Below are 12,938 nucleotides of genomic sequence, written 5' to 3'. Positions count from 1 at the left end.
CTTTAAGGTTTGTAGATTATATAGTTTAGTAATTGATATAGTGTTATACTCTAACGTCATTATGTCAAGGAGTTTATTTATGTCTTGTACTTTAATTACAAGTATGTCAAAGAAAGTTTAGGATTATTCGTGCCTTTTGGCTCAACCTCGGGTTACTTCAGTCATGAACGGTTTAATCATGTTAAGCGAGTAGGAATAGAAACGGTCGAATTAATAAAGTCAAGTGTTTCCTGATACAAGTCCTAAAGGATATTAAAAGAAAAATTGTTTAATTGTTAATATATGTTGTTTGTTTATTTAATTGAGTTGTGAGCCGACCTTTAAAAAAATTATTAATAACGCAAAGTGAACTATGATAAGCTTCAAAACTCTTGGAATCGTGAGTGTGTTTACAAATGCTTGGATGGTTTTCTCGAATGAGTCATCATCCCTATAAATAAGCTTCCTAGCCTTAAGCCTAACACAGTTCTATCTCTAGAGAGTTCTACTTCATTATATCCACACGAATCTTCTCCATACAAATTGTAGTGTTACATGCTCTAGAACCTTCCAACAAGGTAACAAATAACCTCCCAAGACATACAACAAGGAACAAATAACCTCCCAAGGCATAACAAGGGAGTATTCTAGACTCCTTTCCGAAGTTTCTCACATAGTCACATCCATCAAAATACATTACAAATTTACAACCTTAGAGGGAATTCACAAGTAATTTATGAGCCTTTTTTAAAAATGAACCTCTATATATGGGAGAGGTTGGAGAGGGGGTAATGCTGATGTGTGAGCAAACATATTACAGGGGTATTTTCGTAAATTTACACCAATATCAAACAAATTAGGAATAGGACAATCGAAAAAGGACAAATCTAATGAATAAAAGAGAAGAAAATGACAGAAAAAAATGAGAGAGAAAGTTACATGAAACACCATTTCTCTTTTACAAAGTACTATTTTCTTTTAAAAAAAACAGTACCATTTTCTTTTAAAATGTACCATTTCTTTAAAAAAACAAGTACCATTTTTTAACAAAATACCCTTTTTATTTACAAAATACCATTCTTATTTAAAAAATACCATTTTGTTTCATTTTTTGTACCATTACATCGTTTATTCGTATCCATAATCGGTCCAAAAAAATACGAGAGAAACCAATTTTGTCTTTTCTCTATTTTGTCTCTTTGTTGTTGTTATGTTTTCGGTGGTACATCAAAACATAGGATTTTGACTTCCTCATATACTCATATAGGGGAAGGTTGATTGGGCATCACATTTGAAATCATCTCCCTTGAATGTTCATAAGCCCAATCATCTCCCTTGAATGTTCATAAGCCCATGTTAAAAACGTTTAAAGTCATAAGTTTTGGTCTAATGGTTAGGATTGAGATTATATGTACAATATGTCAAATTTTCGACTCCTCTCCAATTTATAATTTGTATCTGCACCAAAAAATATTAAGCTCGTTTAAACTTATCTTCCTATACCTACCTCTCATAAGTCATAACCTTCCTTTTTTTTTTTTACTTTTCGACAAATGTCTTGTTCCATTAAGTATTCTTTCTTTCATTTTTCTTTTTAAATTATTATGCTGACTATGTTCTTTTAAATTTGAACATGTATCACTTCTTGGTGTAAAAAATTTCTGCCTAAAACTTTTTCCTAAAAGATCTCTACTTCATTTTTTATTTTCTATCATTTTTTATTACCATTTATGTGTGGAAAATAAATATTTGTTTAAAGATTATGGACATAATACATGCCAAATAATAATAATTTACTTTAAATAATTTTTGTAATATTTTAGTCAAATCGTTATATTAATAACTAGGCCAAGTCCGTGCAACTCACGGATAATACTCCGTACTAAATACTTTTTTTAATATTTTGCTGCAAACTAATTAAATAAAACAATATTTAAGTTTTCTATGGGTTGTTGGGAAAATATGAGAAATTTACTACCTATACAATTTAATTATAAAGTGATTAGGACATACGGAATATTTAAAAGTTTAGGATTTCAGATAAAATATAAGTTGGAAAGAACAAAAAAAACTCATCATATTTGTTATCGAGTTCCCGTTTTTTATTTTTTTTAGAATTGAATGATATTTGTAACATACTCACTATCCAATTTTTATGTATATCATACCCCGTATTACGTATATTAGAAATTAATAATAGCATATATATTTTCAAATCAATATGAGTATATAATATAGATTATCGTCATAATATATAGAATAATGTTTTTTTGTCATATCCATAGTCAATTATATACAAGGAGAGAAAACAAATCATGAAATATAAAGATTCTAAAGGTTTCTTTAATTGATATATTTAAAAAAAATTAAAAAAATCAGGGACACACTAGGATATGACACGTGTTATTTTTGTGGTGTTTTTTAGTATATACTACGTAGTAATTGATGGTAAATACATCTATTACATTATACTAAAACGGACACTAGAAATGACACGTGTCACTTCTTGGTGTAAAATTTTCCCGCTAAAAATTTATTTCCTAAATTTTTATTTTTTTAAAAATCTTTTTATTAACTGTTATGGAAAACTCAATATTAGAATATAGATTATGAAAATAATTGTATGTCACATAATAATTTGCTATAAATGATTTTTGGTAATATTTTAGTCAAATCGTTATACTAATAATGGAAAATATATTTACTTAATATTTTTATCAAATATATTAATATATCGAATATTTTGGTCAAAAACTTATCAAACATTTGAAATGTGTAATAACTAGTAGGACGAAAGTTGTGTTAGGCTCTGTTCTGTTCGACTTATTTTGACTTATTTCAGACAAAATAACTTTAGTTAAATTCATATAAGTTCAGATAATATATGTTCAGCAAAAATAAGATTTTTTCAGACATTTTCACACACAAATAAGTTTATTTAGGCCAAATTAAATAAGTTTTTTTAGATAAAATAAGTTCAGTTAAGTTCAGATAGGTCGGCTCAGATAAATTCAGTTAAGTTCAGTTAAGTTCAGATAAATTCAGATAATATATGTTCAGTCAAAATAGGTCCAATAGAACGGAGCCTTAGATTATTAGATGAGTATATTAAATATTTAGTAATGATGCAATATTTTTAGGTAGAGAAATATTTCAGTCAAATACTATTAAAATTGATCAAATAATTTAAGAATATTCGTGCATGCACGAGACCTAATCTAGTTTACTCAATATTTTGGTCAAATCAACATTATTTTGGTCAAATTCGCATATCAAGCATATAAATACGAAGTAGGTAATACATAATAGAACGAAAATTACATACTCCGTATTAGATGATAAAATGAGTAAGTTAACATTTATCAATTATTTCATCTTCGGTGCCATTGCTGGAGTGATGGCTTATAATAACTTTAGGAAAAGAATTATTTCAGTCAAATATATTATTAGAAAAATAGTCAAAAAAATTTAGAATCTCCGTACATACATGAGACCTAATCTAGTTAAGTCTAAATAAAACTCACACTAAAAAAAATCGAGTATTGACTAAGAGAACATATATGTTCTAAATTTATATACCTCGTATTTTAAAAAAAAACTTAATCTAGAGAACTAGTAAAGAATTTCGATCTAGCAAAATTTCTTAGTCAATACTCCATTCTTCTTAGTGTGAGTATTATTTAGACCTAACTAGATTAGGTTTCATGCATGCACAGATATTCTAAACTATACAGAGAAATTGATGGTAGGGATGGTCAATCTACATCAGGCCGACTGAGGAAAGTGTTGAAGATCGACCACCGGAACTAGAAGAGGGCTATGAGATTGGTTGAAGATAAGAGTGATAGGTGGAAATCTGAGAAAATCAATATGCCGGCTAAGCTGTGAATTTTCTTAGGATTCAACTATATGATAGACGGATCTACTTGTATAGTTGTATGAATATTGTAAGAAAATTTCCATGTCAATATTCAAACTAATGAAACTCTATCCACATATCAAACATTTAGGTTTGCATAAATTTTCATAAACGGACATTCAAGTATAAATCCATCTCAGATATGTTTCTACAAAAACATATCAGCTAACAAAACGATAAAATAGGCTAAAGACAAACACTAAATGACAAAATCAAATTTTTTGAAAAATGACATCCGTTTTTGTAAAATGGCATCTGTTTTTGAAAAATGACATTCATTTTTCCAAAATGGCATCTGTTCTTTGAAAAATGGCACTTGTTTTAATGCTTGTCTTATCCGTACATCTCAGATATGGGCCTCTCCGCCCTCTGCTCAAGTTGTGACACCGTTACATCAAAGCTTGCTAACACCTATTTTTTCCTCGTTAAATCACCAAATAGTGTCACTTTACTGTAAGAAAAGACTGAAAAGTCACAAATTGCCAGAAAAATGGAAAACAATCTGCCAACCTAGGCTCAAGATAAAGATCCTTGAAGATTTCTTGAGAATTTACAAAACCAGTTCATGCTAATCAACCTGAATAATGATGGTATACCTTGCAAAAAAGGAGATTGTGGCTTTTCAACAAGATTGGTATACAGTAGCTTGGTACAAAATCAAATGTCCTGTTTTAATTACAGTATCATATATCGACAATCAAAGAATCATCTCAGTTTTTCCTTGGATACAAGGAAAATTGTAAGAATACTCATACAACAGATACAAAACTCGACCAGAATTACTGAGGAACCTGCATACGGTTAAAAATGACCATTATAGTTAGAAGAAGCTCCATTACAGCAACTCAGCAAGCTGCACAAAACATTTAATATATAGCAGACTGATAATCATCTTTGTATTCTTAGTAAACTAGGGCAAAGAGGTTTAGGAATGCAGCTCGTAATTTAGCTTGGATTTTTTTTTTTAGTAAAACTTCATTTCTTCCAAGGTCGCCCCGTAACACTAAAAATGTTACATTTGGTTTTGTCAAAATAACAGCATCCAGTTAACTAGCAAAGTAGAATATATCTCTACGCAAGATTCACATTAACAAAATGAAGAGTAACTAGCTTACCATGAGTATACACCATCTCTATCCCAGGTATCTAAGCAAAACTCCATCGTTTCCAAGCACAAACCCCGTTTTGTCATCAATAAACCTGCAAATTAACCACAAGGTTACTTCTCAAATGCATGAAGCAACAAGATATTTAGGAAATTAAAGTCAAAATAATGCATGAAGCAACTAGATATTTAGGAAATTACAGTCAAAACAAACACAAGTTAACTGTGTGAAGGGACGAAAGGGATAAGTACAATGTGACTTTAAGTGGCATATGAGGAGACAGAAATAAGTTCATGAATAACCACAGCAATCATTGAAATGTAAGCTTACTTCACAGAATAAAGATTTGCGGCTATATTGTCAGCTGCTTTGTCACGAGCCCAGCTCTTACCACCATTGCTGGATCTCAATAGAACCCCGCTTCCTCCAGCTGCCCAAGCTTCATCCTGCATTTCAGATAAACTCAGACCATCAACAGTAAGCAACAACTAAAACAGGTGTGCAGAGCATGAAACATTGAAACATTAGAGACTACCCTCTAGCAAGTAGACAGGATCTTTTGGAAAAAGAGTTCCAGATGTCAATAGAGAAATGAGATAATACCATACCACAAAGTACATGCTATCTTTGCAAATAAATGAATACTACCCTTTCAATTGCAAAAATAAAGAGTAATTCCAAGGTAACTGTTGGTAAAGATATCATAGAACAACATTATAATATCATCGCGATGAAAGATTTTGCAAAGTTAGCTGGAATCTACATTTTTAACAACACTAAGTAATCACAACTTTTGATCATGATGGAAAATTAAATGGCTCACTGAACTGTCAATTTCAGATGGAGCCAAAGATTCATTTGTTCTTTTGGTTGTGGAATGTAATGGACTAAATCAAAATGGCTCTTAAAACCTCTTCGCTTCCTTTCCATGAAGTAGGAGATGGTCGTCTCGTAGTCGTCCCGTTATCGCTTTTGGGTCAATTGGAAACAACCTCTCTGCAATTGCAGGGGTAAGGTTGCGTACACCCGACACCCCCTTACCCCGCTTCTTGCGGGAGCCTCTTTGAGGCAATGGGGTAATGATAATGAATGACTGAACTGTCAACGCATTTCATAATTTCTTAATTGAAAATAGCTAGCAGTCATTGCTCATCAAGTTATCGGACTAATACCCTCTTAGACTCTTAGTTATCCGGAAAGTCAGACTACATACATCCAACCCCCCCCCCCCCAGTGTTCGGCATTGGGTTAATGTTGTAAAAAAACAAACTAGACCACCTTACCACCTGACTCCTCAATCCTCAAATGTCTGTTGGTTCTGTTCTTGTGAAGTAGGAAGATAGCCGATCCTTTTCCTTGAAGAAAAAGCATCTCTACTCGGAGGATAACAGAAAATACAATTAGGGCTTTCAGCCTCGAAGTCGACCACCCAATTATTTATAAACATGTCAATTTAAACCGAAGAGAGCAAGAGTATCAAATCCTCCTCTTCTAATGCACAACCTTTACGAACAGCCTAACAGTAACAAAGGAAATAGATGATGTCTCCCACGGGGATTTACTCTGTTAAATCTAGGTACACCTTTATGATCCAAAATAATAGCCCATGGGTTGTCCCTGGAGCAGAGACACGATTTAGAAGACAATATTGCCCAGTGACATGTAAAAACAGAAGCTCCTTGAGAATTCATAATGAATTACCTTCTTACAAACGGGTAAGTTTTATAGGTTAGTGGTGCAAATTGGTCCCTTATGGGAAGTATGTGGGAAAGAAAATGAAATTCCAAAACACCTCCTTAGAGATTGCTTCACTGCATCAAAGGTCTCATGAGCAAGAAAACTAGGCCTCAACACTGGTATAGGTCAAGACATTGAAATCAAGGACAGCTTAAGAAAATCTTCTTATCAAAAATTGGACAAGGATGACTGGAAAAGAACTGAATCCTTCGTAGTGGACCTGTGAAGCTTATTTCTCTATAGGAACCATCTTAAATTTAAATATATCTCTCATCCCATCGGAAATGTTAATTAGTAGAGGAAACCCAGTCTTAAGTGTTAGAGGAATAGTCAAGCCCAAAGTACACTCTCCAACACACGGACAATCTAATCCCCCAGGAAAAGATGAAACCGAACCAGGACCTGTAGGTGATTCTTGTGTAGAGAAAATTTACATATTTGTTTTGTTGTTGAAGATGAAGACTTTTGGAAGAAACAAACTAGAGAGGAGTTTGGGGAAAAGTTTCTGTTGGATGGATAGTTTTTTTTTTTTTTTTTGACATATGCTCAAAGAACAAACTAAACAAACTACGCAAAAGTATTAAACCACAAAAGAGAAGTAGACGCTGCAGTTGCTAGCTCATGAGCCTGCTGCACTTGTTGACGATCAACCTTGTTGACACAACACCAAGAAAAGGTTTTCCCCACTTTCTTGATTTCCGCAACTGTCCACATGATTTGCACATCTAACATCGCATCCCCTCGCAACAGTTCAACTAACCGATGTGAATCAGTTAAAATTGTAACTCTTGTTATCAAAGACTGAGACGCCCACCGTAAACCTAGAAGACAAGCTTTAGCCTCTGATTTCAAAGCCGAATGAGAAGTGCCTGGCTGAGCTCCTCCCAGAATTCTCCCCTCCTGCAGATACTGACCATCTAGAACCCAACCCATTCCAGCATTCCCAGTAATCTTATGCCACGAACCATCCACCAAGATTATAGCTGGAGCACCCTGGTCTTCCGTACCCGAGATGATAGCCCTGAAAAAACCTGGTGGAAAACCTAAAGAATCCTCAGGAGGATGTAGAAACCCTAAATATGGATGTTTTTTATTCCGAAGAAAACCATGTTCACTCATCCCCTTATTGATAAGCGCTTGAGCAATTGCAATTGTCGAAATCTCTCCCCTAAATACCCTGTTATTCCTAGTCAACCACAGGCCCCAAAGTGTACTAATAAAGTACACTATTCTCAGGCTGCGGTTCCCATCCTGGCGTTGAAATTGCCGGATATAAAACAGAAACCATTCCGAAAAGGACATAGTTTCATTGAATTCCGAGTTGGATGGATAGTTAAAGATATAATCTGGGATCAAATTGTCTTAAAAGAAAGCCTGCCAATTATGAGTACTCCCCAGCATAGACTCGGATTGAAGCCAAAGACATACTCCTGTTAACGGAAACTAATTACAAAGGATTAATCAGTGTCCAGATCTCCACTGACTCCAAGTGGTCCTAGCTTTATCAAATTCTCATAAGGTATTGTGCCTACCAGCATAAATCTCCCATTATCTAAGATGATTTAAGTAAGGACTTTCATCTAATATTTATTAATAGGGTCCGTAGGAGTTAGGACATCAGTTTAGTTCCGGTCATGAAGAAGAAAAACTGGCCAAGATTAGTGGGCCATTAACTGGAACCTCTTAACTCATTAATAAATACTAGCAAAAACAATGACGGTCGGACTTAGAGACGTCTGTGTATAAGAGGTCCCTCTCGGGTTGAGCACATAGAGTCTTGAAGGATAGAACTAAGAGCATGCTGCTTGATTATTCAGTTCCTACCTTGGTTGTGCTTATACAGAGGGAATATGCATATCTCTAAACAAGAATCTTTGATGAAGCAGAAATTTGATATTAGCAGTTCAATTGTCTTCTAAATTAACACCAGTTTCACAGTAGAATAAGAACATGTGCTTGCAGCCTCAACTACACGCCTCCACTGAGGTCACAAATCCAATGTTGCTAACCCATAAAGGAGAAAGCAAAAGAAAATACTTGATGGTTTATTTACCCATTATCCTTTGCAAATCATAAAACACATGAAATTCATCAAAGAATACCTGTGAGCGATATCCAATGTCAAGAATCCCAAAACCACGACTTTGTACGGACACTTCCTCAAAGTCCTCCGACATCTGTGTTACAGAATGACACTAGCATTAAATTGGATTGAAGGCAGCAGCAAAACATAAGCAGACTAAAGCTAAAATCAAATCAGATAAGTAACTAGTGTATGATGTAACACTTCAGGCAACTAAACAGCAGGTCAACTGTTAACATGCTCACTACCCTAAAATTTTTGCTTATGAAAAGATAAGTGTAGTCACCCTCTTCTGTCTCTGCACTATCTAATTTTATATTTTATTATTCTTTACACAGACACTGACGTAAGACCTGAGAACTTGAAATAAAATTCAGATTCAAAAATAGTCTAATGTGAGTATTCGGTGACACAGTAAGAGAAACGGAGAAATGGTATTTCCAATGATTTTCTTAAATGATGTGAACACTTTTCTAAAGGTCCAAGAAAAGGGTTTGAAAACAATGTATGATGATTGCACGATAAGAGAAATTAATGGAGTTGCATGCAAATAAAAGGGTATTAGCACAGACCCCAGAGCCTTTGCTTAAATACATTCCACCACCACGTACAAGCAGCCAAAGACCACCATCAGCTCTCCAACCCATGTTCTGAATTCTTCTTGCAATTGTTCGGTTATGTGGCTGCCAGTAAGCCTGAACATGACATATACATAGATCAATAGAGTTCACCACACTTCGTGACCCGATAAGGCGATTATATAGGAAATTTTGTTAAAAGAATGATAAAATAAGATTGTTACATAATAATATTTGCCTAAAGAACATCAGCCTGTATCCATTTTTCTTGCTTTCATTAAACGTAATCTTCTCAACCCTCCATCAACCCCCCCCCCCCTCACACACACACACACACACATACGCCTATCTTCTTTTCTTGCTTATTTGGTATTCAGTTTTATTTGAAAACTTCACACAATGTTTAAACTATGAATCACGAGAAACCTCTGATGTTTCTTGTAAATGTACCCAGTGAACATGATCCTATGCTTGCTTCGTTAAGCTATTTGTGAACAAAGAGGCAACATTAACTTGAACATGCATTCACTAAAGTATTCAGTTATTGAAAAACATTGATGCAAGAAGGCAAAAGAATGACACCTGGCCAGGTTCCCAAGTCAGATAAAAGTTTCCACGGCTTGAAACAGCAACATATCTACCATCTGGGGAACGATTGACAGTATTAAAGGTACCAGTGTAGTAACTTGCACCACTAATACCGCTTGAGACTGTTCTGCAAAAGCAACGAAGCTCTGTAAGTGGATGAACATTGCATTTTTGTACATGCAAGAGGCATCTCAAGAAAAATCATTTGTAAGACATAATGCCGAAATTGTTTCTACATTTTTCAGACGTATATTACCCGTTTGTTCTCTTACTAGTGTTTCCTACTTTATTGTAACATGGTTCTCTGATTCAGGTAAGTAATCTGAGGGAGACAGTGGATTGATAAAGAAGGAAGAAGTTCATATAAGAGACATCACAAGAATGAGAGTATAACAGCTGGAAACAAGTATGATACGAGAAACCATTGAAAGTTAAGCTGCCAGCAAACAGTGACATAACAAACTGGATAACATCCTAACTCTTATCTTTAAATTTCTTCTTACTTTACAGTTTACATATATCCTGTCAAAGACTTCAATATACATAATATTTACGAGACAAACATGTTTTCAGAATAAGTCACCTGTTAAGGGTAGCCGAAACACTCTCCTGTACAGCAGCCTTCCAGTTGTAACCACCATTTGAAGTATTGTATATTGCTCCCTCGTCAGTCACCAACTCTGCACTGTTTTCTCCTGTTGCCTTTATATAAACCTAAAGAGACAAACTACCCTTTAGGAACTAAAAAGGTAAAAGAAGCCTACAATTGCAAATTAGAAGATACACAACTTTAAAGCAATAGGCAAAACAAAATAGAAGGAAAAAAATCATCTGAGCATAATTACAAAACAAAACAGAATCGCTGACTCAAATTGATAAACCTAATGAAACATAAATATTAAGTATTCCTCAGAAAACTGCTCTTCAAAGTGATGGTCAATAAATTACTTCCAGGCAAACAGCGATGCTGAGAATTGAGAATGGAAAACTTGAAGCAGGAAGATAAGGTCTAGCATTGACTGAAAAATACTAACATTAGATGGCCAAGAACCTTCAATAAAATTTATATTCAAGAACAGGTTTAGTTTCACAGATGATGCTTAACTCCGTAGTTGGAAAAACATATACAGCTGAAAGTTCCAAGATCATCAATAACTCCAGAAGCAAATGAAAAATTTTGCGAGACAGTCATGAGTTATTAACTCTTATCTTCTACTAGCAACACACACAGACTTTTGACCAACAAAAACTTACCATATCACCCGGAAGCTGAGAACTCAGCGGTACCCTTTTCCAGTTTTCCCCAGCATCATTAGTGTACAACAGAATTGCAGGCTTACCAACAATCCAACCTTCCTTCCCTCTGAAGCTTATGGAGTTGAATCTGTAATTAAAATCCTCTTCTTCAGCTGATGGTATAGAACGCGGGACCCAAGTCTGTCCCGCATCCTTTGTCTCTAAAATAGTTTGCCTTGTCCCTAACAGAAATCCTGCAAGCCAGACATTTCTTCAGCATTTCCAACAGACTCTTTTTATTGGTAAAAGACTTGATCTTGGAAAGCACCAAACATTCTTCATATTTCAGAATATCAGTTGTATTTCTCATATAGAGTTTCAATTTCAACTGCGTAAAGGGAAAATGATACAACGTAGGACTGGAGACATGTTTTGTTCACCTTATTTTCACTCATTTAAGGAAAAATAAGTACAGACAAGACAAGTTAAGAAAAATTAAGGCCTCTAAGGTTCAAATTACAACTAAAATAAAATTTGGTAAGTTCTATAAGTTCACATCAGTTCGATTAAGTTTAGATGAGTGAAAATCAGGTGAATAGAAGTATAGAACGCACCTTTACTTCCTTTGTTCCAAAATATTTATACATATCGGGGGGTTCCACGGTCTCTAACGCACTACTTTTAGGCTTTGACCATTAAATTACTGTATATAATACATACTTCGAGAATACACATTGATATGCCACTTCAAACCTAGTAATTCATCGCCTGACTTAGCCATCGGAGGGGGTTTCCTCGAAACCCTCGAGGCCAGTTAACTCACTCGTGCGTAGGTACATCCGAGCTCAAAAACATCAGCGAACCGGTCAATACCTTGAATCACCGATTCTTGAAACAATTCTTATCTCAGACTTCCAATTATTGAGTTTTCACAATAACAGTCTTTATTGAAGGTGTCCAAATTTTATCAATTTATAAAAATCACATCACAATAGAAATAAATATAAAACTCATCAAAATGAGACAAGCCATAAAACACATAACTACTTATCAATATTAATATTATTATACGAAAATTCGATAAAATGAAAATTCGAGCAAAACAAAAAGTATATAGTAATTCAAATGAAAACAAAAAAAACTAATTGTAAAAGACAAAGAGAGTACCATGATTAGGATCTTCAGGAACAAAACCAATATCTAGTAGAACCACGCCGGGGTCAATCGGAAGGTAAACTCTCTCCCAGTCAGAAAGCGAGTCCTCCGATTTTGCCGGAAGAGGAAAGAGAAAAGGCGAAAGAGACAACGCCGCCGCAGCAGCGGCAGCCGATTGAGCTAAGAACTGCCTTCGCGGTTGTGGTTGCGGTTGCGGCGAAGAGCAAGCTCTGGGAGGAGAATAGCGGCGTCTATGAGTAAGAGGGGAGAGAGTGACACGGCAGCGGTTAGAGGAAGAAGAGGAGATAGAGTGGTAGAGTACGGTGGTTTTATTGGTGGTAACGGTGGTGGAATTGGCGCAGCATTCGATAAATTGCAATGGTGCTGAAGACGCCATTGCTAGAATTGTTGTCAGTGCTTGTTTGTGTTGTTCTCTATCTATCTCTCTTATCTTGTTCCATATCAACGGTTTCGCGGGGTTATGGATTTCAGGATTTGTCTGGATAACGTTCTTTCAAAACATTATTATAAAAGCTAAATAACTTTTAATAAAGACT

The 12,938-nt window shown here is 34.8% G+C and overlaps 1 protein-coding gene across 2 annotated transcripts; it reads right to left on the bottom strand.

Moving 5' to 3' along the window:
• Positions 1-4,389: 4,389 nt before the first annotated feature.
• Positions 4,390-12,881, bottom strand: LOC110786120 (photosystem II stability/assembly factor HCF136, chloroplastic). Of its 2 annotated transcripts, none has more exons than XM_021990649.2 (9): positions 12,394-12,881; positions 11,245-11,480; positions 10,574-10,704; positions 9,985-10,117; positions 9,397-9,519; positions 8,844-8,918; positions 5,335-5,450; positions 5,014-5,098; positions 4,390-4,689 (listed from the first exon to the last, which is right to left on the bottom strand). In XM_021990649.2, exons 1-8 carry the CDS (start codon positions 12,776-12,778, stop codon positions 5,032-5,034), a joined length of 1,266 nt encoding a protein of 421 aa, XP_021846341.1. In that variant the 5' UTR covers positions 12,779-12,881; the 3' UTR covers positions 4,390-4,689; positions 5,014-5,031. The 2 variants fall into 2 exon arrangements, with proteins under 2 accessions (XP_021846341.1, XP_021846349.1); XM_021990657.2 differs by having other exon boundaries at positions 4,390-4,751; positions 12,394-12,845.
• Between the last annotated feature and the right edge of the window lie 57 nt (positions 12,882-12,938).

Source organism: Spinacia oleracea, chromosome 2, assembly GCF_020520425.1.
Source record: "Spinacia oleracea cultivar Varoflay chromosome 2, BTI_SOV_V1, whole genome shotgun sequence".
In the NCBI taxonomy this organism is placed as follows: Eukaryota; Viridiplantae; Streptophyta; class Magnoliopsida; order Caryophyllales; family Amaranthaceae; genus Spinacia; species Spinacia oleracea.
The sequence above is the reverse complement of the archived record's forward strand: the minus strand, read 5'-3'. Positions and strand labels throughout refer to the sequence as shown.